The 27,550-nt window shown below is 45.0% G+C and overlaps 1 protein-coding gene across 1 annotated transcript in view; it reads right to left on the reverse strand.

The window, feature by feature from the left end:
* Positions 1-27,550, reverse strand: part of LOC119650445 — an 809,140-nt gene that overhangs the window by 387,056 nt on the left and 394,534 nt on the right. Inside the window, exons 13-14 of the mRNA XM_038053300.1 lie at positions 1,728-1,873; positions 960-1,239 (exon numbers count right to left, since the gene is read on the reverse strand). Of these exons, the coding sequence (XP_037909228.1) occupies positions 960-1,239; positions 1,728-1,873 (426 nt within the window). The remainder of the gene's footprint in view (positions 1-959; positions 1,240-1,727; positions 1,874-27,550) is intronic.

Here is a 27,550-nt window from a genome sequence, read left to right on the forward strand (position 1 = left end):
GGCAACTCTCTTGGCAAAATGAACCCAAGGGGAAGATGGACGGCAGCAACTTAGGTGCGTGGCTGAATAGGAAGCGTGGTGAGAAGGATTGTGTGTTTTCCAAGGGAGTTGTGGACGACGCCCATCACAATTTTTTTTTCATGTGGAAGGTGGAATGGGGTTCGTCAGGAGCTCTATTTAAACACAGGGGATCTCTCTCCAGACAACATTGTCGAAGAGATGCTGAGGAGTGCTGACAGGCGAAGCCGTGTTGCCCATTACGATATGGTCCTTTTCGTTGCTAAGAAGGTAGAGCTCGACCGGTGGAAGGCCCGATGGCAGGGAGTTCCCTGAATTGACAGTTCCCTTTTTCCTCTCCCCTCCTGTTGGTGAAAGGAATTCCCTGATTTGAATACTCTTATCGCGAGTTGTCAATCATTTGAATTCAATTAACAAATTGCATTAGTCTTCCTGGACTTCGAGATGCAGGAATTTTTCATTTATTCAAAAATCCTTTACAATTTAACTCCCATAGTTTCGAGGAAAACGGGTTTTCAAAACGTGGTTCACCTAAAGCTCTTCAATTTTAATTGGAGTGTTATTAATAATATTCAAATCCTCAAGGGGCGGAAACCGACTGGAAAAATTAAAAAAAAAATATCGACGAGTTGAGGAATATAGAATACAGAATATCTGAGAGGTTTGATTGGATGCAATGAATTCTGATTTTTTCCTCAGTTTTAACTGGTGGGTTGCCCATTGAAAATTCAGCTCTGATTCCAACTCTTCATCTTTCAATGATTCATTTTGAAATTTAATCTGAAAAAGTGCGGTAAATGTAAGTTCCCGATTCGATCTAGACAGAGCAATTATATTCGCCAGATTCGTGAGCACTCACTTGGAACACATTCACTCGTAAAAATATAAATAAAAGAAAAAGTTCCAAAGGGAGCTGCAAAAATTTAAAGGGAGTCACTTACCTGACACGGTGCCTGGAACAAATAGGCGTCCCCGAATGCTGTACTTAAACAGAATATATAATCGCGTTTTGGATGCTCCGGAATGGGTTGCATAATGGCACCATCGACGATAATTAGATGCTTAGGAGCAGCCTCGACTGACCGTCCTTCTCGTGAATCGCAAGGATAAAAGAGTAAAGTGGTACCTTTTAAGCACACCCAGTAGCCTTTCCAGCCACGTTTTCTAGCCAACTCAATTTGATGTTTCTTTCGGAGTAGCCATTTTTTGACTGATAGGAATCTGTAAAAAGTCACGATAAGATAAATTGAAGTGAAAAAAGGTTTCTGTATCATTACTCAGGTTGAATTATGTGCAAGGATTAAAAGGATAGCTCTGAACACAAATGATTTGGGGGGACTGAATCTGACCGTAGCCGTCTAAGTGAGGACTTCTGACTTTTATGTGACTTTTATCTCAACTAACACCTTTTGTGATTCAAATGATGCCAGGTAAACTTTCCAAGGTGGACTGGTGTCCTTACACGTTTTCATGCTAATAAAACAAATCCCTACAGAAAGCAGCAATTATTGCCGTAACATTTTTACGTCCCTCGTGATTAAAGGAAAACTCCCCGGCTCTCCGGTGGGGATGGCCATTGAAGTGCGGCAAACTTTCGCAAACAAGAAACTTTCAAAGCAATTAATCTATTTGATATTCAGAACACATTAAGGGCTTGATAGAATCTACTGGGATTCACATAAAACTGTTGTAAAAATTAAACTCCTTACCCAGCTTTTCGAACAGCTCCCGTACAGTTGAACGATGAGGCCGCAGTTCCGGTCGCTTTTGCTTTATATGGTGAAGCCATGACACTTTCGCCATCATCTTCATCAGATACGGCCGTAGTTAAGCTCATTCGATCATCATCAGATATCTGCAATAAAAGAATGGAAACAGAAAAGATAAGAAGCCATCCTGCCTTGATATTACACGATATGAATCAGATTGTAGTCGATACGTATATAATTGAAGGATACTCCGGCAAATCCAAAAGAAATTCCTTTATAGATAACACATACACGTACGTGCTTGACGTAAACGTATTTCTTAGATAGAAATAAAATCGATTCAATTTTAGTTTACGGGCGGCAATATATCCTTCTAGGACATTAAGGAGCCGCTCTTATTCGTGCTCCAATGGAATCGATCCCGGCGGGATGTAATAATATATTTTAGACGAAAAAAGTTTTAGTGCAAAGTAACCATTCTATGAATTCCTCCAGCCTGTATTTCAGCAACGTACATAGATCTGCAACCCTAAAAAGGTAGAACCAGGAGGGAAAAATTGCTCAATTTTCATCTGATAGATGCGGAGACATCCTTTGAAATTATTTTTACCTGGAAGCGATTAAGGGTACTTTCTCGTTAGGAGAAGTGTTCTCTTGAAATTTTTCAGCAGAAATCCTGTGTAAGGGATGGAATTCAAAAAAATGTTGAAGGATGTTTTACGCAGAAAGGCTAGGAGAAATCTGCCAAAGGATTGGCTTTTATCAGCTATGAGAATTGAAGCTTCGATGGTTTCTAGGTTGTGTCGAGATTCGAACGCATTTTAGCAGTGGTAGAGTTCAATCCGCTTAAATGCTGATCCTACTGACCTCACATTTGAATTCAAGTTGCCTTCACCTGGGTGGAGGTTTTTTTGTTGACGCTTCTGTTAAGAATCAATATACAGTGCTGCCTGTTCACTCCTTATTGAAATATGGAACATCCACATAGTCGGATTGTGCTTCAGTTTCACTATCATCACACATAATGCTGTGCGGCGTGACAGACCCGAAACGAACACACACATTTCGCACCCAGAGCAGCGAGATTGAGAGGCTGACGCTCTACTCCCTCAACCTTCGCGCTGTCAAGAACATTTACATGCGTGTATATTGTTCGAGGTAAGTACCCTGGCACGTCCCTCATCAAGGTAAAATTTCAGATGAATTTGAATTCCAAGTTAGTTAGTTTAGTTGACTGGGAAGAGCCGCAGCTCCGAGCACTCAGGCCATTATTAGACCCATTGTACTATACCCGTAACTTGCCTATTCAATGGCTTCCTGCCTACGGTGTTCGCAGGCTTTAGCGAATCTGAAAACATTCTCCAAAGGCAGAGAATGTGCAGATTCTTCATTGAAGAAAACCTTGTCAAGGTGTCTTCGTCTGAAATCTGAGCATGCCGGGCAGCTGCGTAAAAAGTGCAGGGTCGTCTCCTCCTCCTCCTCACATCGGCTGCACATAGCCGAAACCACTACCTCAATCTTTTCCATATGGTAGTTTAAGGAACAGTGTCCCGTTAAAAGTCCTACTAGGGTTTTCATGTCCCATTTCTTAAAGGACCACAAAAATGCCGCTTTAGTGGCCCTAGGCTCTTTCACAAGGATTTTCGCTTGTCGACAAGAGTCCAAATTTCTCCACTCGGTTGCGTGAATCCTTGCAATTTCACTCTTCAGAGTAGACTTGACAGTAAATGGTCGGATCCCAAGAGCTGGTTCTGGCCCCACCATTGTGGATTCAGACCCTCGGCGAACCAGTCTATCAGTCTCCTCATTACCGGCGTTGTTAGAATGCCCTTGCACCCAACATCAGGACTGTTTCGTTCAGTCGGCCAAGTTTCAGCAGCACCTGATGACAATTCCACACCAACTGGCTTGATATGTCGTTGCCATTTACTGCTGATAGTGCCGCCCGACTGTCGGAACAGATTCGAATGGTGCGACCTCTCCACTTTTGTCGCAAACAGTCTTCTGCTGCCAATAAAATGGCATATACCTCTGCCTGGAATATGGTCGTCATTTTTCCGAGGGGTCGGGCCAGTTCTATAATTGGATTCTCCGAGAACATCCCTGCGCCCAATCCATCCTCCATGACTGACTCGTCGGTGAAGATTATTAGATCTGTAATCTGAAAAAACTCATGGTCATTTGTAGACCATTCCTTTCTTTCGGTGATTACGTCAGCGTATGTCTTTTCAAAGACGAATCTGGAAACCATACGATCGGTTGGCATCAGGGTTACCGGATGTTTGCCAAGGAATTTCCCAATGGTATCGAGCCTAAATGCGTCGTTGGCTGCTTTCCGTTTAACCTAAATTTAGGATAGTTTCAAGTGCCGCAGTCGGCGTAGTACTCTTTGCTCCAGTAATACTGTCTCTGAATCTACGTTAGCAGCTTCCCGCTTTTAGGAAAGTTCAGTCTTGGCCACCAGACGATGCATGCAAAATGGGTTTTATTATGTTTGCATACATCCAGTATATCCATTTTGGTAAAAGTCCCCAGGTCTTACCTATCGCATTTCTACAGCACCAGAGCAATCTGCAGGATTTCTGATATTATTCCTGGATATGATACTTCCACGTTAACTTGGAGTCGAAATGTACTGCTAAGTACTTGATTGTTTGTGCCAGCTGGATTTCCGCCTCTGCTAAGGTGGGTAGCGTATAGCTGCCCCACCTGACGTCTTTAGTGAACATAACTAGTCCCGTCTTCCTAGCGTTCACCGTGAGGCCATTGTGGAAGCACCAGCTGTGGAATTCCAAAGTAGAGTTGCATTCTGTCACCGATGTTATTTCCTTCGTGCTTCCTTCTCCAGGGGACGTCAAGGGATTTAACAAACCGTGATATTTTCCCTCAAATGCCTCGACCACGTTAAATATATCTGCTTGCTCTTTCACTGGGTCGTGGATATTGAGCAAATGGCAGTGCGTAGGTCACACAGTAAAAAAAGTGACAACCCCATCGCTGGCTACGCAATGGAATGGAATCTACTATCTAAGAATGGTCGACGAGTTGCTCGCCTTAAGAACACATCGTGCAGAACAGTGCAGGAGGATTGTACCATTCTCGGGAAGATTTTGAAGGAGTACATTTCGGCGAACTGGTATCGTTGACGCATTACACTCTATTTGGAGTATGAATGCACTCATGTATAGGCACTCTGAAAGCGTGGTTGATAATGGACATGCTTGATACGGTGATATGATTGAAAAGTCGGGATAGAACCGAATCATGGAAGCATTGCTGGATTTAGATAAAAAAAAAGATTCCTTGAATTATTGTCGAATTTCTAGCAGTACTCTGGTTCAAACGAAAGCCGAAAACATACTAGACAATATAAGTACCACCCATGATTTTATCATTGTGATGCTGCATGCTTGTAATCACATCCGTGGATCACATGGTGGGCAATGTTTTAGCGAGATTGACATATATGCAAATGAAGCAATCTGCGGAACGTACTCGTGGTTGGAGCATCTTGGAGGAGGCAATGCTAGTCAATAAACGTCATTGCCAAAATTGGTGAGCAAACCATCCAATCACAAACTGTCCTCAAGTATTAAGAGTACTAACCATAAGGGGAACTGCAAACCACGATCGGAGTATACAGATACTAGGATGTCTAATGTTCTTTCAATTGTCACGAGAACGTTGTCAAATATGGAGGGATTAAGTTACAGTCATTGCGGCCTTATTTCAGCGGTGATTAGTTCTACCATATGGTAAGGGTAAGGCAAATTGAAGCCGTTCATGTTACGCCTATTGAACATCATCGGAGGAAACACCAGCTATGTTAGCAAAAATGATCTCCGCTGATATCTCGACAAATGAAAGCCAACAGTTGAAGAAGCTAACGTTTGAAAGTTAGGAATCGAACTTTGACCCCATAGAAAGTGACTGGAATGAGAGGTTTGAATTGACTTTCCTTATGAAGATATTCCATCCGAATGGGTAGAGTCCTTATCAACCTTCTGCGCCTTTTCCGGTTGTCGGCGCATCAGACGGACATTTCGCGTGCGGTCTTAGTTGTCAACCTGTTGGGAAGGTGTACTGATTGCTCGCCATGCTCAGGGTTATTAAACAGGTTTCAAATATAGCTCCATCTCAGCATTCCTTGGTCTTCGTTGCTGTTGTCTAGTGTCCCGATCAATCCTTTGATACCCGTGACATCCGTTTTATCCTATCCTTCTGCGCCGCTCAAAAGAGAGCAGGCAAGTCCTGGTCCATTATTATAGATGGAGACCTAAACATCAGGCACTCTTCATTGTTCGATGTACGGTCGAACAAGGTTCGATGTACGGTCGAACAAGGTTCGATGTACGGTCGAACAAGGTTCGATGTACGGTCGAACAAGGTTCGATGTACGGTCGAACAAGAACTGGGAAACTCTCCACCGTTTCCTAACCACCTCTAATCCCAATATCAACCTCTCCCACTTCAGCCCTGCACTTCCCTCATTTAATAGAGGTTATTGCCATTCCTACCTCAACCACTTCCTAATCAGCAGCAGTTTATTCTTCAAACCCAATCCCAATACTTATCCCTTCCTAGAAACAGTCCCCGGTATCAGTGACCACGATGCCATGGTCTTAGATATTTCACTCCCTGACAGAGCCACCTGGCCCTCTCCAACCTTAGTCCCTGACTTTCAGAAGACGAACTGGAAACACATTAACCGTACACTTAAATCCAAACTTGATCCTTTCCTCCTCCCTTCCAACGAAACAGTATCCAACGATACTATAGATTGGACAGTTCGTCAATACACTGAAATAATTCAGCAAGTATGTGACGAACTGATGCCTTCTCGTTGCCTTAACTGCAGCAACCCAATTTCTCTCCCAAATGATATCCTTGAGGATATCAAACACAAACTTACCCTAAGGCGGAGGTTATTTAGAAATGGATACTCTCCGTAACCCGCTCCTCTCCGTGACGAAACCCTTTCCCTTGACAGGTCAATCCGCGATAGAATTTTAAGCCTTTACAACAACCACCTTCACAAACGCCTCTCCAACATAGAACTGAACCCTGATATCTTCAGGGAACTCAGAAAAACTTGCCCTTTTCTAGGCAAAGCCACCCAACAAACCACTGGTTGACTACTATCACGGACACGGTTATTTTTTACCTTGCCTGCAAACAATTGGGAAATTACGGTCGCCCGCCCGCATTTCTTGCAAGGAAGTGTTGTCTGCACGTCTTTTTCTTCTGCAGAGTGTGGGAGCACCAACGCCATCATCTTTACAAGGCTTTTAATTGTCTCCGGACACCAGATTCGAGGCCGATGCAGGGCGAGGAGATGTGGGCCTGAGTGCCACATTACACCCAAGACATTCTTTAAACAAAACATAGAGAGATGAATAGGAGAAATGCGAAGGTAGCTAAGACCCCCCTGAATCCCAAGGTTACTAAATAGGCTTGGCCTGAGGGACTGTGTCAAATGGTTCCGAATTTTTGCAGATGCGGTCGATGTTCTCAAATAATTGAGTCTTCTGTTGACTCAGCTTGGGAAGCAACAGCAAATTTTGCTTTTTCCACGAGGCAAGAAATATTTCTTCTTTTAAATACGCCTTGAAAGTGTTGAAGATCACTCTCAGCCTTCACTGCCAGCCTTAACATCTTGTTGGGATCATACCATTCAAACCAGGAGCTTTTTTGTCACCAATTCTTCCATACCCTCTTTTCGGGGGATGCATGAACTCCAACATTCACGGATCTCATGTTAAGGTTCTAGCTACTGCCACCGTTGGGAAGTGTTGGTCCTCTCTAAACTGACACCTGCCACGAAGTCTCTCTGGTGGTTATCTAGTATTATATATGTATGGCCCTCTGAGAGCAGATGTTCCAAAATAATTCCTGGAGGGAGTGCTCTTGGCCTACTTATTTGGGTCATTCTGGAATTAGTGCGTGGAGTTGCGCTTTACAACTTGGGGGCACTAATTTCTCTTATCTAGGGTCGAAAATCACAACCGATAACAGCTACTACGATGAAATCCGCGCACAGTTGTTGGCTTCCAACAGAGCCTATTTCAGCTTACAAAAGCTGTTCCGCTCGAAACGTCTCATCATAGGGTCAAAGCTCTTACTGTATAAGACAATGAGCTTGGCAGTCCTCATGAATTCCTCAGAAACTTGGTTTCTTAGCAAGAAAAACTGCGAACTATTGGCCGTATTCGAGAGAAGAATCCTCCGAAGAATTTGGACGAATCCGTGGCCTACATAACGACGAAATCTATGAGCGATACCATGATCGTCAGGTTGTGGATAAAATCCGGCTCAACAGGTTACGGTGGGCGGGTCACTTAATCCGTATGGATGAGGATTATCCAGCCCGGAAGGTCTATAAGAGTAGACAGGCAGGCAGGTATATGGCAGAAAAAGAAGACGAGGCAGACCCTGCGTGAGATGGAGCGATGGAGTAGGTCAGGACGCCAGACAGCTTTTAGGGATATCAAATTGGTGGACCTCGGCGCATCTGAATGTCTGGAGCTCCTTATTAAGGCAGGTCTAGACCAGATACCGGTTGTTGCGCCGTTGGTGATGATGATGATGAAGTAACATTTACAGGTCATCTTATGGTACGGAGAAGACAGCGGGTAGGTGCTAGGGACATTATTTACGTATGAACTTCCATTTATGAACAGGAGATGAACACTGGAATCAAAGCGCTTTCGTTAATCATAGTTTAGGTGTTATTTGATTGGAGATCCTTAACCATTTCAAACCGAAACCGCAATTGGAACTGAGCACTTTATTATCCCATCCAACTTAAATTAATTCCCATTCAAATTTAGTTGACAAATAAATAACGTGGATCCCACCCCGAAACGTAAAGCCACAAGCCTACCACCCTCCCAACTCCATTCTACTAACATTCATTAAACTAAGTGCAACAACGATATACATGGCATGGCGACCTCTTTATTTAATGACGCTTCCATTCCATTGCACGCATACCGCTATTTGCTGGCAAGTTCCCACAGAATATTTGCTCCTGCAAGTACGTGCAATATCCACCTGTGATTTCGTCATTGCCGCCATTCTACCGTTTTAGTTCACCTGATAAAACCGCATCTTTGTGCCGTCGGTGTCGCATTTTTGATTGCAACTTCAACTGCAGCCGCACCCCAGGTATCAGTAATGAGAAAAACATTTGCTGGCATAGTCACCACTCTCCTTCGGCAATAAAACCAAATATCAGCAGTCATTGCTGAGTACAGCATTTATACACAATATGGGTTTGATTAAATACTATCAAGATTGAGGTATAAACACCACCGTCAGCACAGCTATATCAAATATTGGCGTCATAACTGTGCAACGGTGGATATCAAATCTGAGAAATAGGCTCCATTTCCACGATTCAGGAATAATGGCCGCACATGGACTCATGAGGGAAGGCTGCGACTAGGAAGCAGCACACAATCGAACTAATAAAGGCATCATGTTGTCATAAAATTTCCATTATGAGAGTTTTCATATGACATAATGGCTTTTCAAAATTATGGTGGAAACGGAAGGAAACGAAAGCCAAAGGAGATGATGATGGCTCTAGTGAGATTTTTGGGAAATCTAGGTTGGATTAGGAGACGTCACTGAATGGATGACAATGGTTTGAGTGATATTTGTCGGACACATACTTGTCCTTCGTTCTGATGTTGGTTTCCGTTTTATCAATGCGAGATCTATCTTGGGGAATTACAGAATGGCCGGAAAAAAGTGCCTGTCAACAGTTTGCCATGAACATTAGCCAATTGAAATAAAAGATTGCAATCTAGAATGAGGCCATAATCAGATTTAGCCATAAAAAGTACACAAGCCAACAAATGAAATTTGTAGAAATGCTCCGGCTTAGACGAGCTTACTAATGACGTTCTTTTTCTACGGAACTGAGAAATTTCGCTTTAAATACCTGCGTGATGTGTATTGTCTTCTGGAATTGAACCAAAAATGACTCTTCAATCAAGGAGACCAGATTTTTTCATGTTTGGAACCATATGGTTGGCTTATTTCTGTGATGACAGCTTTTCAGTGTTCATGATGAGATATATAAACTACTGCATTTAGGAGGGAGTTAGGTGTTCTTCATACGTAGACTCTTCTAGCTCTCCAAACTGTTGATGAAGGATTACATCTTTAATTTTTGGTACTTTCTTTCTTTTCCAAGTCTAGCCACCATATAGTGGCAGCCTCTTGATTTTTGGGCTGAGTAATTTCTGAGAATGGGTCCTTTAAAGAAATGATCAGTTGGTGGTCAGTATATCAAAGTGACATATCCCCACGATTTCGATGCTATCGTCCAATCTTCCTTTTGGTCACAGGGCGTCTTCGTCAAGCCTTATCAGAGGACTAAGTTACGTGAAAATTTCCGGCCCGACTGCCTGTCTTGCTGAACTTGAATGATTCCGACAACTATACGCTATTTTATCAAAATGTAAGGGCTTTAAGGACCAAGCTGCCGGATTTCAAACTGTCTGCCTTAGCGTTCCAACATCATGTCATCTGCATTTCTGAAACCTGGCTGGATGACATGATTTTAGATTCTGAGCTCCTCGAAGGTTACTCTGTCTTTTCTTGTGGTAGAGACTGCGCTGGGCTTGGCAAGACAAGTGGCGGAGGAGTCCTAATAGCTGTTAAGTCCCCTCTCCGTGCCGAAATCATCTCTCCTCCTCCTATGATTCTGTCACCGTACGAGTTTTTCTGCCAAATGTATGTCCCTTTATCAAATCGTGTGTATGTTTTCCTTGCCTAAGCCCGCCTTCTCTGTACGAGGATTTCTTCGACAGATTATCAGAGGTCCTAATCGTTTTGCTTCCCTCACTTCCTCCCATCCTCTGTGCCAACTTTAATCTTAATCTATGCTCTCCTGGGCCATTACTCCTGGCCTTTCCTCCTTCCCTAATAACTCCACCCACCCTTCCCTTCCTCTATCCACTTTCATGTACACTTGTGGCGCCCTCCAGTTTAACCTTTCTAGAAACCACTTGAATCGCACTCTTGACCTTGTCCTCTCTAACCTTTCTATGCGTTGTCTTTCCCGATCCTTTCATGCTCTATCTTACGTTGTCCCTGATGCTCATCATCCTGCTCTCGAGTTCGATGTGCAGATATCCCGACTCCACTCTCCTGTCGCTCGCAAGCCTACCAAGTTCAACTTTCGTAAGGCGAACTTGGAAGGTCTGAACTCAGCCCTGGCGTCAATCAACTGGGTCCCCCTCCTCTCTCCATTTACGTCTGACCAAGCACTCAACACTTTCTATACCATTTTATGTGATCTTCTTCCTTGTTATGTACGTTCCCTCCTCTCGTCAGTGCTTACGCTCTTACCCTGACTGGTTCACCAATGAAGTTCACAAAAAACTACGTCAAAAACAGACTTCGAGGAAGAAGTTCCTGTCTTCTAGAAAAGATGTTGAATTAGTTTTTTTTTCAAATCTATTCGTTCATCGGTCAAATCCTTAATACGTAAGTCCAGAAACGAATATTTGTCCAGTGTAGAAGACTCACTAAGGCGCGGAAACCTGAAAACTTTCTGGTCCCACATTTGCAACTCCCGCTGCCTTGTCCAGTTATCCCTTCCGTCCATTAAATTCTCTGGCTTCTCAGCTAACTCCCCCAACTATCTTGTGATTTGCTCTGCCGCTACTTTTCCTCGGTCTATGTTCCTCCTCCTTCCTCCGAATCCCTCCCGATAGTGGGTGTAGCCTGCCCTGCATCGGCTACCATTCCCCTTCTTACCCCTATCCTTGTCGAGTACCTCGTTGGGAAACTTGATACCAATGTCGGACCTGACTACGATGATCTTCCAAACCTCTTTTTTCCCAAAACTGGTAAGTCTATCTCCCTTCCCCCATCTCTTATTTTCAACAAAATCATTTTCTCGGCTTGTGGAAGGAGGCTCTCATCATCCCCATTCACAAAATTGGCGATTGTACGCTTGCTGAGAATTACCGTCCCACATCCCTCCTCTCCTTCTGTTCCAAAATTCTGGAAAGATGTATCAGCGACTGATTGCCCGCCCACTTTGTCCACCACTTAGTGAAAGAGCAACACGGCTTCGTTAAACGTAGGTCCACTGCCTCCAACCTGCTTGAATTTACCAACTTCGTCGCCAAATGTCAAAATTCGCGGCAAGAAGTGCATACCATTTACATTAACTTTGCTAAAGCCTTCGACACTGTAAATTACAAGATACTTCTATCCAAACTCTCGTCTCTAAACGTTCCCATACCACTTGTTTTATGGCTTGCCTCTTACCTTTCCAACCGATCCTGCCGCGTCTCTTTTGACGGCTGTACTTCCCGCTCCTTCTCCCCCTCTTCTGGCGCCCCACACGGATCTATTCTTGGTCCTTTGTTATTTCTGTTTTTGATTATCGACCTTCCTTCCCTCCTTGCTTGTCCCTGTTTGCTCTATGCAAACGACCTTAAGCTGTTTTCCGCTATATCGTCGCCTATGGGCTGTGTTTCCCTTCAATCTAACCTCGACACCCTGGTTCGTTGGTGCTCGACTAATGGTTTAGCGCTAAACGCCAGAAAGTTGCACTCTATACGCTACTCCCTAAAATCCTCACCCACTTCTTTCTCCTGCTCTCTTAACGGACATTCCTTACCCTACTAACTAACTAACTTCCACTCAAGACCTCGGAGTCACTTTTGACAATAAGCTCCGCTTTGACACCCTTTGCCTCGACGTCATCTATCGTGCTGCAATATTGTCGGGCTTTATACTTTGCTCCTCCTCTGATTTTGCTCCTTTCAACCCTCCTTAGCTCTCTTCAATTCCCTCGTGAGAAATACCCTCGAGTACTGCTCCGTGATCTGGTCATCCTCCCGTAATTGTGATTGTCTTGCCCTTGAAAATGTGCAACGTAAATTCACCCGGTTCCTCTTCTTTAAGAAGAGCTTCCCTCGTGTGGACTACCTCTCCCCCTCCGCTTTCTGAACCATCCCTTCCTACAATTGTGTAGACCCTATCAGGATCTATGAACATTTTTTAAACTTTCCTCGGGTCTGATGAACTGCTCCGCCACGAACACGCAATACCATAAAGAAGTAGGAATTATAAAGAGGTTAAGAAAAGTCTGTAAAAATTGACGTCAGCAACCGATCGAATGAGGGAGCTTTTAGAAAAGTAGATCCCTTGTTTTCTATAGTTCGTTTTAAGTAAAACTATTAAGGGAAAATTTTCCGGTTTTACTAAGGGTTTTATTTTGGTTTTTGAAAATGTAGACACGTGTTTCGGACACAACATGCGTCCTTCTTCTGAGCTGGGTTTCTACTGATTGAGTTATTCTCGGAAGAGCAGCTGTCACTGCTCAACAGAAGCCTGAACAGACCTCTCTCGACGAAGAAATTATCATGAACATAGAAGTGGGCATCAAATATGCAAACTGGGAATAAAAGGAAGGCACCCGAAGAGTGTTGCGTCGATTACTAACCTTTCAGAAAGACTAGAAGACAAAGTTGAAACCACAAAAGTCTTGGTGGTCAAAGGGTAGTATAGGTCCCGGGGCGAAACGTGGATTCGTACCCACGATGGAGCATAAAACCTGTGAAATGCCTGCTGAACCGACACCAACAGCTCTACTACCAAACCCTATCTACACCTCCACGTGGTGACCGCTGGGAGCTCCTTCCTAACGAAAAGCTGAGTCCGGATACTGAGCACGGCAACATCCTAGATGAAGTACCTCGGGAAATCTGGGCATTCCCCACGGACTATGCCACACGTAAGCTGAACTTCACGAGAAAGTTTGCTGGGACTTTTCAACCAAAGTGAAAGACCGGCGGCGTGTTGCAAGGTTATGACACAGTATTCTTTACGGACGGATCAAAGATGGCCTTTGGAGTCCGCGTGAGGGTTTGCTCGAATGCACACAGTATATTCAAGCCGTATCGTCTCCCAGGTTTCGCCAGTGTATTCCAGGCGAAAGTACTAGCGATATTGGAAGTTTGTCGATGGCAGGAGCGAGATTCGCGCCCCAAGCGTAACATACCCATTTTGACCGACAGCTAAGCGGCCATGAAGGCCTTGTACTCAGCGACGATATGCAGTGCAGAGACGCGCTGAACCATCTGGGCGGCATGCTCAAGGTCAGTCTCTTGGGAATGAGTGGGCCCACGGATTGACCAGGAAAAGCTCTGCTCTTGGCAGTCCTTCCATGAATACAGTCGGTACTCCGCTGGCGGCTGTTTTTTTTTGGGTAGGGTAGGTGAATGCATTTACGCAAACAGTGTTGGACTCCCGATTCGGTACGTCGTCGGACTACCAACTAAACACCTCCCCATCGTCAGAGAGCTAGCCTGGAACCGTTTGTCACATTACTTCGGGCTAGTCCCCGAACTCTCCTGCCTTGCGGAGCCTTCAAATCAGGGAAATCCTTTCACCAACGGGAGGGGAGAGGAGAAAGAGAACTGTCAGTTCAAAGAGCCCCCTGCCATCCGGCTCCTCCACCGGTCGAGTTCTATCTTTTTAGAAACGAGAAGGGCCCAAACGAAATGGGCAACACGGTTCCACCTGTCAGCAGTCCTCAGCATCTCTTCCACAATGTTGTCTGGAGAGAGATCCCCTGTGTTTAAGTAGAGCTGCTGACTAGCCCCATCCCACCTTCCACAAGAAAAAAAAGTGTGGTGGGCATCGTCCACAACTGCATTGCAAAACACACAATCCGGAGAACGCGCCTTTCCAATCTTGTGCAGGAAAGACTAAAAACCTCCATGCCCACTTAAGAATTGGGTAAGGAAATAGTCAGTCTCACCATGCTTCCGATTCAGCCACGCACCTAAGTTGCCGGTGAGCCGCGCAGTCCATCTGCCTCTAGTTTCATTTTGCCAAGAGAGCTGCCACTCGTCTAGAGTGTGTTGCCGTTCTTCGCGAGCAACCACCTCCCTTGGCTCATCTCCCTTGCGCTTGTATATGGCCTGACGCTCCCTAGCAAGAAGGGCAACGGGGATAACTCCCGCGATCACCATCACGGCAGGTTCAGAGACAGTGCGGTACGCAGACGCCACCCGTAAAGCTCCCCGTCTCTGTACTTGCGCGAGGCGTTTACGATATACCTCCTTGTTAAGCCAGCCATACCTCTGCGCCGTAGAGCAGGACAGACTGCGTTGACCTCATCAGGAGACGTCGCCTACTAGACGTAGGACCCCCAATGTTTGCCATTAGCCTACTTAACGCCGAAACTCCAGCCGCAGCCTTGTTCGCTGCTGCTTGGATTTTCTCAGAAAAGCTCTTTGAGTCAAGAGTCAACCCGAGGTACTTTACCGCTGATTTTGACTCGATTATCGACTCGCCGAACGATATGGGTCGCAGAGTCGGAATTCTCTTTTTAGTCAGGATGACTACTTCGGTTTTTTCCAGTGCAAGGTTGAAACCATGAGTAGTTATCCATCCGCTCACCCGTCGCATCAATATGCCGAGTCTGCTTTGCGCCTGTTCGACAGTGCGTCCAGCAACAAGCGCTGCGACATCATCTGCGTAGCCGACCAGGCGCGACTCTTCTGGCATGTCGAGTTTAAGCAGACTGTCATAGGTAGCGCTCCAGAGGTCCGACCCTAGGATGGGTCCCTGTCCCACCCCCGACGTGACCACCATCCACCTTTGACCCTCTAGTGTTTCATAGAGCAGGGAGCGGTTCCTCAGATAGTCCCTCAAAATCCGTAAGAGATAGTTCGGCACGTTGAAGGTATTGTCTAGTGTGCCTAGAATGTCTTTCCATCTTACGGAATTGAAGGCGTTTCTGACGTCAAGCGTTACGAGGAGCACCACCCGTCGAGTTCAGCGGCTATGTGCCTCTGCTCGTCGAACGGCGTCAACGACCTGCATGACAGCATCAATTGTCGATCTCCCTGCCCTAAAACCAAACTGCCGGGGAGATAAATCTCCGGCGGTGCGTATCGCTTCAGCGAGTCTACTTCTGATGAGCTTTTCGAGCACTTTCCCAGCAGTATCAAGCATACATAGTGGGCGGGATGAAGACGGCAATTTGGGATCGCCTTTCCCTTTAGGGATCAGCGCAAGCCTCGCAACTTTCCAACGAGCAGGGAAAATACCCTCTTTCAGGCAAGCGTTGAATGCGCCGAGCAGTAGGTCTGGCCGGTGTTGGAATACCAGTTTGTATACGTCTGCTGGAATACCATCGCGTCCTGGCGCCTTCTTGTTTTCCATTGAGAGGACCGCCTGTTCTAATTCTTTTATAGAGAAAAGTGGACAGTCCTCTGCGCTCTCCGCGCCGACGTCACCATCCCATACGGGGTGTGCAGGGAAAAGTGCCCTCACAATGCGGTCCATCTGCTCGGCCTTAAGTGAACAGGGTTTCCGCAGAGCCCCGATTTTTCGGGTTACAAGTTTGTAACCGAGTCCCCACGGATCCCCATTCACCTCGTCGATCAGATCTTACCAGCAGCGAGCTTTGCTCTTGTTTATTGCGCTGGGGAGTCTCCTTTTGGCTGATTTGTACTCCATTATTATGGTACATGACTTCCCCCGGTCGCCTAGACGTTGTGTTAAGCGGCGGAGCCTGTGACACTCCTTCCGGAGCTCTGCGATTTCCACTGTCCACGAATATATGGAAGGTTTGCCGCGCCTCGATGTCTTCCTGGGCATGGAGGCTCCGCAGACCGTCGTTATCAGGTTTATAACTGAATTTACGACAGTGTCAGCCGCGGCGCCACCGCCCGCAGGAGTACCCTTCAGCGTGGTCCCACCTGTTCCCAGAGTTTCGACAAACTTCCCGGTGTTCACTTTCGCGACGTTCCATACACAGGAAGATCGCTGGGGTGGCGCACACCGAGAGTTTGTGTCCACCACTTCGAAAGCAATGTATTGGGGGTCACTTGCCGAAAAGTCTTCCAGAACTCGCCACCCGTCCACCAGCGACACCAGTGATTCTGACGCGAAGGTTACGTCTGGAATGCTTCCTTCGCAGCCCGGGCGCTGGAACGTTGGAGTGGATCCGGTGTTTACAACTACCAGTCCTGTTCTCGCCGCCATTTCCAGAATTCGTTTCCCTCTGGAATCCTTGTGAGGCATGCCCCATTCAAGTGCCCTAGCATTGAAGTCACCCCCGACCAGGATCCGCCCATCCGTGCTTAAGATAGCGTCCTCCAAAGCATCAAGCCTCCGACGAAAGTCCGGCATCGTCTCATTCGGCGTAAGATAGACACTAAAAAACGTTATCCCTGAACACCGAATCCAGACAAAGTCGTCCCATCGGCCTTGGGCAAGAACCCCCAGGAGGGTGCCGTCCCGAACCCAGATGGCAGCGGTACCTGATATGTCTGGGTGCCATGAAACTGGGCCCTTGTTTCGGTACTGCTCACTGATGAGTACTAAATCAGCTTTGGTCTCCGCAGCGAACTGCGCTAGCAACTCGTGAGCGGTTGCACTCCGGTGCATATTGATTTGGAGGATGCGAATCATGTTGACCGTATCCCAGCTCTTTCCAGTTCTGCTCTGAAAACTGGACACCGCCCCGAACCCGCAGTGTGCGCAATGCTCACATCAGTCGCGCCAAGATCCGGGCCGAGTCTACTCGCACTACCTAGCAGCCGCGGGCCTAAGATGGCGAAGGCTTACGAGCTGTGCCAAGTCAAGGAGAATTTGGCCCGCTTATAACATAGCCCTATCACGAGAGCTCCTGTGTCAGACGCGTGCAAATGCATTCAAGATTACGGCGGTCTGCACGGAGCACTGGCCCATAGGGGACCATGCCGCTAGGCTCGGCAAAACCTTCTCAGGAAACGAGGTCTCCGAGGGAAAGCCAGGCCTCAAAAGTGCAGGCCTTAGAGACTATGGCATTTCTTGTTTTGACAGATTGCTCCCAATCAGAAGCAATAGGATGAGTAGAAATTGAGAATTTGTCGTTAGAGACTACCAGGAAGTCTAATATGTCCTGAAATACAGTAGCTTTTTGATGAATTCGACATTGGAGTTCAGGTTCGTCGAGAGAAAGTCGAGGCTCGAGATGAACATCTAATTTTGTTAAACCATCTTTAGTGTGGGTCCATAGGCTAGAGGTCAATGCTTCGTATGGTCGGGATTTAATAGTTGAGAATTTATGTCGACGGTCAATCGACTTATATGTTAGGTCGGCGTTTTTTTTTAGAATAACGTGTAACAGCAGATGAAGTATGACCATGCAAATTTTCAATCGTTAAGTTCTGTATTTTCATAAGTTTTCCACTTTTGGCTTTGACGTTATTTATACAGTTTTTTCCTATATTTATTTTATTCTACATATACATATATAATGACAACTATTCACTCAGAATTTACACTTTCATTAGGAGTTACTTCCCCGCACCCCCGCTCGCCACCGCCAACTCTGACGTACGACAACCAATTTTCGAACCCAAATGTCCCATACCATCTTTTACTTTACATCTCTCAACATTGTCTCCTTGCAGACTGTTTTGACCATAAAATTGTATCTGGTTTACATCCATAATTCGCAAAAAACAAGATTGTTCAATGGACAAACAAAACTTGTTGGCATGGGAACTACCCGGGGTTGTTAAAAATTCAAAATTCCACCAAAATCTCGTTGGTGGACACGTTCTCGTTAGAAGTTTCGAAAAGTTTTCATTGCCAATTTATACTGACGAAAGGAATCAAGAGCTCCTCAAGTGGAAAAAATGATTAAGTGCTGTTATTTTAAGAAAACGATTGTGAATTAATTGGTTCCTGATATAAATTTTTAAGTATAGACTTTGGAAGTATTCAGAAGTGGAACTCATCCTTGCATGAACCATTTAGTGGCCTTAAGCTCCACAAACAAACTGTTTTGTAATATGGTGAGTATTTCAGGAAAGTTTCATCCTTTATTAGAATTTTGTAAATATTTAGATAGTCGATCTCATTATAACTGCAAATACATAATAGCCACTTTATTTGGATGTCTAGATTTTGTTATGGGAGAACCTGCCTTCCGACGAGGGAGTTAATAATAATTTTCACCCTCCAAAGAAAAGGCTTTTGTTATAATAATGCTTACTTGACGCTTAAGCTTTGCTCCTGCTTCATGTACTGGCAATACCTCAATACATATGGTCCCGAGGGAGTTGAGAGGATGAGTTTGCAATCGCTTTGTTTTCATCCCTCAATATTTGGAGTAGATCATGACGATCGATGAGATGGAATTATAATTGATGGATTAAGGACTATTCCTGAAATTACTACTTGATTTACAAGGAAAGGGGGGATCAAATCTTATTGTTTGGTATAAAGAAGTATTTCCATTAGATATCGAACGGGGTTGTAGTGTTGGCAGCATGGCGAATAGATACATTTATTTTCCATTCTAGAACACTCTGGTCTGATCCACTTCTGGTAAGTTCGCTGAATATAGACCCCAAGACCATTCCTCTTACTTCCTTATTGTTATAAACACGAACTTCTTTCTAATTACCAAAAAGGATTCTGATCCATTTAGCGGCGGTTCTACTTCATTCCTGATATCATCCTCCGCTTCTGCCTCATTGGCTGGGGTCTAGACCAGGCAGACCTGGTTGTCGATTGGAATCACAATGTTCTGTCCACTGTAAATCCTTTCAAGCTTAAAGCAGGCACACCTGTCTGCGGCTTATATTTCCGCTTGAAATTTGCTAGCCTTTGCGCCCGCTTCTTCTATTATAAGGGAGCTGTCAGTGTACCAAATAATCGGTTGTTGGTTTAAACCACGGGCCCGTGCAGGCCCTTCCGGTCCGACCTTTTGCTCCATCGTATTTCAAACTTCTTCTGGAAATGACACGTTATTGTCATGATATCTCCCCTGGTATCAGTATTTTCAAACACGGCCTAAAAAGAATGTCAATTTCCTTTCGATTTAGGCAGCTTTAGGCGCCTCATTGATGCCCTTGGTCATTCCAAAGATATTGCTCCGTACTTATATATCGCTGTGAAGGACTTTCAGGGATGTCATTTGAGATATTCTCATTATAAAGTATGTAGCGCAAACCACTAACCACCACGTAAATCAACGGAAGACATTTCTGACTAAGCATCTTTAGTGAATTTTCGCATACACCATATTTCAGAGGCCACTTCCTTTCTGGCGGCCAAAAGATATTATAGGTCCTAGGGCGAAACATGGATTGCTACACACGATGGAACATAAAACCTGGGAAACACCAACAGCTCTGCTACCAAACTCTCTACCGAAAAGGATGAAGGCCAGTCTCCCATGCCTAAAGACGAGACTAATTACACCAGCTGGTCCTCCAGGTTGGAGGTTGGTTGGGCATGGCTGACAACTCTACACGGAAAATTAAAGTTACGAAGCCACGGTAGGAGCTTCGGACTGGATTGAAAACACAACAACGAAAACGGAATAAAGATTTGCGTTTCCCAGTCAGCCAAAAAATGAAGCCTCCTGTTATCGGCTTATAAGCGAAAGGTTATGCACTCTGGGCTTCCGTCGCAAATTTCGAAATAGTAGCCTCAGTGACATTCATGCCCCTATAAAGGAGGTTTCAGAGTCGGAGAAGGATACATTCTATGAGACATTGAGCGAGGCCTGCCTCAGGTATGATATCGAATCATACTTGCAAATTTCAACAGAAGAAAGAAAGAAGAGAAAGAAAGAAGAGCCGAGGTGGCCCTTTCCCACCAGCCAGGTTAGAAAATCGCGACTCTCTTTTAGAGTCATAGCATTTCAAAAGAAGGCGAAATTTGATGTCATCTGAGCAGTTTGATTTGCTAATCACACCCATCGACAATCGACGATATACTCAATTATTATTAATGACATGAAAATTGCCTCTTCTTAGTGCGCCACAACTTTTAAGGGAGGCGTAACGTGTTTTTAGTGGGTCAGATCTTGTAATATAAAAATATATCCTTTAAGGCGCTTTAACATTCCGTGGGGATTATTGTCCCGATTTGGCAATGTGGTTAGGGAGACGTTCGTTTATCCATGGCTACAAACGAGCCTGACAAATAGCCTGCCTGGGACAACCAAATTCCCTTAACTGTGTGAGCCCGTGAGAGGAGGGGAAGGCTCTGATCATCAAACCCGTTGAAAACTTATGACAGTCTCCATACTTAATAAAAAATATGAATCCTCAAAGTGGGATTCCTTTGATACCAGCATGGTCAAGTTTGAAAGTTTAACCCTACTCTGCCAGGGAAAGAGGATGGGTAGTATATGAAGAAACCAAAAGCTTTCACATTTCTAATCTTCCGGCGGCAAACCCCTTAGAAAGCCGTGACACAATGGAGCTATTTTCACGTCGAAAAGGTACGGTATGAAGGTATGAAGGCAAAAACGGAAGGTCGTCTCTCTTGAGAAATTGCGGAGTGCACACCATCCTAAAAAGCTATGGCGCTCAAATGGGCACTATCTGGATATTAACATGGTAAAGTTAGATTTGATAACCCCGCCTAGGGAAGGGGAGCAGATAAGGAGAGCATGTGAGAGAAAGGAAAGCGATATGCGATTCTATCCTTACTAAAAATCTGTAACCATGGAGAATAAATCTAATTACACAAAAAAAAAATCGACGAAATAGCAGAGAAGGAGGAAGAACTGACTGCATTTGGGCGCAGAACAAAAGTGCGTCGCTCATCGCTGCGACCAGCGAAATAGGCAGTAAGAGCTGAAATATCCGATGTGACACCGAGAGGCCCCAATTAAGAAGAAGCCTTACCAAGTGGTGCGACTAACGGTGCGAGGACGACAACTGCAAAACTCTGTAGTGCCCCTCGTCCGGAAAAAAGCCAAGTGAGAATCGCTACTCCTGAGGAGGTGAACTCGAACACGAAGCGCAGTCGACTGTTCCTGCGAAAGTCGAAGAGAAAAGGCTGATCAGGAAATGTGTGACAGTGGTGAAGCGTATGCGGTCGGCAATGTTTCTCCAGAGGAATGTCAGCAAAGGCGTCAAAAACGGGTTGATAAAGCTGGAGAAACTGCTAGACCGCATTTCCTTCTAGAGGCGAACGTAGAGAGCAGCGGGAGACGCTGGGAAAGCAAAAGCTTAGAAACACCACTAGCGCCAAACGGATCACAGATAGCCCACTGAAAAGTAAACTGGGGAAAAAACGGAAAAAGGATGACGTGCCTGAAGGAAACTTTATCCAAGTAGTTCCCATGGTTTAAAAAAAGAAGGTGATGAAGGATAGAAGGAAACAACTCGCTGCGTCGCCAGAGACCCGTCTGTCCAAAGATAAGGAGGCAACAAACCAAAAAAGAGTAACAGAAAGCACGACGAAACGAAGAAAGACTCGAAAGTAGGCTTTGCTAATTAAGCCGACAGAAGGTAAGACATTTACGGAAGTCCTTAGTGAAATCCGCTACAGGTTGATACCCGAAGACAACAGAGCAAAAGTTTCTTCCATATGGAAACGGGTGGCGGAGTCCTCGTCGAAGTAGGCCTGAAGACGACTAGCAAGAGTACGTTCTGCGAAGTGGTGAAGGCTCTCGTTTCTAGTTTAGAGTCTATGTGTTCTTTAGAAATCCGAGATCCTAACTACTTCGCAGAAAAAGTTGAAGTGGACGATGCCATAATGCGTGAATCTCCAGAGGTAACCAATACCCGGAAAGGTATCATCTTTGTAAATGCTCAAGGCAAAAAACTCACTTTGGTGGAGGTCCCGGAGCATAAATCAAAATTGGATGGGTAGTTTGCATGGAAATACAGATAATCCCGATTAAATGCTACATGTGTCATCACTATGGAAGCACGTCAACAACTTGCATGGGACCCGACAGAAGGACAGAGTGCCCGAGATGCGGTCAGGTAGATCTCCTAGTGAAGGCCCACAATGAAAGAGAAAGTTACGTCCTCTGCAGGGATCGAAATACGGGCGAAACTAGAAAGGGTTAGGGCGCGAAAAGCATGATATGCATTTTAGAAATTAACATGCACCGGAGTGCAACCGGTGACCAGTTGTTAGCGCAGTTCCTCGCGGAGAAAAAGGCTGATCTAGCGCAAACCAGCAAGCAGAACTGAAAAAAAGACCCGGCTGTATAGCATCTCAGCTTATCGGGCACAGCTGCCGTTTGGATTTGGGACGATGTTCGTCTTCGTGTTCCAAGGTCGAGGGAATGGGTTTGTCTGGATTTTAGTGTTTAGGGATAACGCTTTCTAGCATTTACCTGACGCTGAACGATGCGATGTCGCGCTTTTGACCCTAGATTGATGCTCTGGAGAACGCCGTTTCGGGCACGGAGGGGCGAGGCCTGGTAGGCGGTGATTTTAATGCTAGGACCCTTGAATGCAGCATGCAGCAGCCAGACTGCAGAGGGAAACGGATTCTGTAAATGGTGGCCAGAATCGGATCCATGCCAACATTTCGGCGTCCAGGCTGCAAAAGAAGCATCCCCAACATCAGTTTTGCGTCGGAATCTCTGGCACCATCGGCTAACGGGTGGCGAGTCTGGGAAGACTTCTCAGTAAGTGATCACCAATAAATGACAAGCCGTCTGTGTACTGGTGGATGGCTGAAATTGTCAACGTGTGGAGGGAGTGTCACAAGCTCCGCGTTTGGCTCAACGTTTACACGCCAATATAGGTCAGCAAGAAGGAGACTCCGCAGTGCGATAAATAAAAGCAAAGCTCGCGGCTGACAGAACCTGGTGGAGGTGAATTAGGATCCGCGAGGACTTGGCTATAAACTTGTCATCCGGAAAATCAAGACTCGAGAAGCCGTGCAAACAAAGTATTGACTAGATAGACCGCATTGGATGAGCATTATTCCCCAGACATGCCGTACAGATTGATGTTAGTAGCACGGAAGCCGTCGAGGATTGCCCACTGTTCACAATGAAAAATAAGAAGGCAACAACTCCTGATGGTATCTCGACGGAAATTTACAAACTGTTTTCCGCCAGCGGCCAGACTTGCTGCTCGGGGAGTTCAGCGCTTGATTGAAGGAGAGCATTTTTCCTTGTCGTTGGAAGGTAGCGAGATTCGCAATGATCAGCAGGGGAAAAGGAGACCCGGAGCAGCTCGGCCTCGACGGATAGTGCTATTCATAACGCTTGATGTCAGAAATGATGTACTAGACAAGGAGGTGCATCATTAGCGTCTTGCTCAAGTGCAGAGATGGGAAGCATTGCGAGTGGCGTCTGCTTATCCCACTGTCTCAAAACCGGCCGTGATGAAGATCGCGTGAGTGATCCCCGTTGCCCTCCATGCCAAGCAGCGTAAAGCTATCTACGGCTGCAAAAGCAAAAACTTAAGAGAGATAGTTGCCCGTGAAGAACGTCGGCGCACCCTTCTCGAGTATCGACTCTCTTGGCAAAATGAGCCAAGAGGCAGATGGACTGCCCGGCTCGTCGCCAATTTACATACTTGGCTGAACAGAACGCACGGGGAGATTGATTACTTCCATACCCAACTTCTAAGTGGCGCTTTCCTTTTGTATTTCCTGTGATGATATCAAAAAAATTCAATTTGCGAGACGGTGACTTCGGTGGGGGCATGATCGTCACGGGTTTCCAATGGGATGCCCCCCCCCTAACAATTACTCGCCCCCTGCGGAGATATAGTTGAGAATTCAACCTTGTTTTTCCTTTTTGATTCCTTCCTTATTACTTTTCCCTCCGGTTAGGAGTTGAAAATTCAAACTTTACTGCGATGACGGGTGATCACACGAGTTTCTATCCGGGATAAAGAAGGAGGTTTCCCTTCCCCTCTCGATAAACTTCCCCCTTCCCTGGGGATGGGATTGAAAATTTAACCTTTACCGCGAACTTCGATATAATTGAGAAAAACGGAAACAGACATGAATTATTATTATTAAAAAGTAAAAAGTTACCATAACGAGGGTGAATGCTTACTATATGATTTTCTTCCCCGGGGTTTCCCTTAAAATGATCTTGCTCATTTTCAAATGCACAATGGGTTAGGAACGAAGCATATAGGAGTACCTATTAACGGAGACAATCCATGCGAGAAATTGTGAAATATTTTCTCCTAGCCACGACCACGACACTCTCGCATAAATATTACCAGCAACCCCACCGAGAAACTTTCCGGCTACCACCCTAATTTGCGGACACATATGCGCTCTCTGCTACTTCCCTTCATATATGAAAAATCTTTCAAACAACTTTCAATGGACTAGCGCAATAAACGGTCCTTATTACTTTCAAATTCCCTGAAATCACCCTTGGAAACTTTTTTCTCATCTTTCAATTTTCACCCGTTACCGTCGCTCCTTGCTCCCTTCCGTCTCACATATCCGCTTGGAATTCCTTTTCATAACCGTTCTACTTTTATTTTTCTCGTCCTTTTGCGACATCTTAAATATCCGCTCCACATAAAATTCTCGGAATAGAGACAAACATTTTATTTTCGAATTGATCATTTCCTATAAAACATTTTCATTACAACAAATTTCCTCGAATTCGCATTTAATTTGTGAAAGAAGGAAAAATTCCAGCAAATACATAGAGAAAAAGTTTCTTCCTTTTTCTCTGCTGCTGCTACTCCTGGGTAGATGCGGGAGTTGGAGGACGACTGGGTGTGGGTTATAGCCAGCATTAGGGATTGGAGGACGGAATCAAATGAATCCAAGAGCTGGAAATCTATTCGACAAATATGTGCTAGGCTGGCGCAGGATAAACAGAGGATACACGCTGACATTATACTATAAATACAACACACTCAGATACTATGATGCGGACATGTTTGACGACCCTGCGTGTGGGAATACGCCTCGAACAAACAACAGGAAAATACAGTGTAAATACCCTCGTCATGAACAACTTGAAGGATGCCTAAAGTTTACGACAAATTGGTGAAAGTTTTCACAAGTCGGAGGTACTCCTGGAAAAGTGGTTGCGTGAATATTGAATCAAAGCAAAGTCTGCCGTTTTTATTATTCCCCATAAAGTGGGTACCGAATTTATAACCCTAAATTGATGAAGTGATGAACGCCTGTTGATAGTCGGGTATTAAAACGAATCCTGTTTCCTTAGCTCGCTTGTAATACAGATCCTTGCGCGAAAATTCATCTCAAAAGCGGAAAGATTTAAAGTTGTTGAAATTTATTTTCGTTATCCAATTCCGGAAGACCACCCCCGGACGGGAAACCTTGGAACTGCACATCCAAGTCCTTTGAACAGCGAGAGTTCGCGGAATTTACATTTCCTTGCGGAAACTACCGATAGACCCATTGCGGGTGTTCTCGTTAAAAAAAAAATGTAATTTGAGACGGCGATTGAAAAATTATGAGAAATTCTTTTCAATTCAGTGTTTGCATGAAAAATTGGAATGCCTATGCTTGGTATGTACTCCCGCTCGTGGAGTCCTGACAGCAAATGGGAGCAGAATTCACCCCCCCCCCCCAGATAGATTATCTTTCTTCAATTTATGTGCAAATTCCTTGAAACCAAAGAGAAACAGAAAAACCGCTCAAATTCCTTTAATTTTGTTTTTATCTTTTTGTTTTTTTCGTATATTTAGATTCTTTCACTTTTCCCCAAGGACGTTGCTTGCCAACCAATCCGGAAATATTTCAGAACCGCCGTACACCCCTCCCAATGTTACTAATTAGTGAATCAAATTCGTGAACGTTTTGAAGTCAGATCTTTTTCCTGTTTCCTCGACCTGAAAAAATAAATGCAATTACGAAAAAAAGGATATCTTGGAATGGATCATGCTAATTTTCATTAAATCTTGTGTCAACGTAGCTGGAAGCGAGAGAGGAACTTCTCTAATTACATTGTTTAAAGTTTGTTTCCTTTGGTGGGGCAGAAGCGGGCGGAGCTGGCTGTACGATTTGTCAGGATGTCCCTCTCACCACTGGCCTGTGTTTTGTCAAGTGCGAATGCCCTTCGGAGTAGAAGAACTGAAAACAAAGCGTTTCCTGAGGATTTGTTATTCAACAGCAGAATGAATTAGCATAACTTGGTTTCATAGTCGGACTTCTGATGACTTAGTTAAGGCACTCCTCGCCTACTTCCTTTCCTCCGGCTCTTAAGCAATTTCAAAGATTCGTTGGTCGCGTATCGTATCCTTGCAGCTATCTATTTCGGGCTGTGAATTGTCTCATAGCTCCTTGCTCTTTGCTAACATTTAAGGCCTCTTTTCAATGACAGCTCAAGGCCTGCAGCTTGTTTCAAGGTTCAAGTAAGTGAAATGCAGTTCTCGGGACCATTTCGAAAGCATCCACACCTCGAAAACTACTTTCATCCCCTATATACCCTTGAGTTACGTAACGATGAATAATTTCTACTTACTCTGGTAAATCTCAGCAACGAGTTTTCTTTTTGGATATACGTGGAAAATTTACGTAACTGCTTTATCACGGGAATAGTATGTCACGGAAAAAATATCTCCTTAAGGAGCAGACGTCGTGAACATTGGTGATTTTCGTGGTAGCATTGAAGCTTCTAATTAGTGAATACGCGTGACCTGAATAACTGAGGTCCAAAGTGTCTGGTCTGAACAATTCATCCTACAATTCCGTCCCTCGGGAAAAAGGTGTAAAAAGCAGCTCAATTCCCTCAATTCCTCTATCCTCCTACATGGTCCTTTCCAAGGATCACGTCTGATATTTTTGTCCCATTTTATTTCCTATCCCCGGACAATTTTGAACGCAAACTTTATATTTATTTGGCATCACATGCACTACATTTCCAAGGAAGGTTTGTGATGTCATCCAAGGAATAAGTGTAGGAATTATTTTTAGGTCTGAATGCAGAAGCAGAAGTTGTTTGCATTTAGTTTAAGTGCAATCTAAACAACTTTGTGTGGAGCGTTCAAGGCGGTAGTGAGCGAGCACAGTAGAAAGTGGGTGGGGCTCAGGAAAATCGTGAGGCTATTCGGAAGAAC

Source organism: Hermetia illucens, chromosome 2, assembly GCF_905115235.1.
Source record: "Hermetia illucens chromosome 2, iHerIll2.2.curated.20191125, whole genome shotgun sequence".
Lineage (NCBI taxonomy): Eukaryota > Metazoa > Arthropoda > Insecta > Diptera > Stratiomyidae > Hermetia > Hermetia illucens.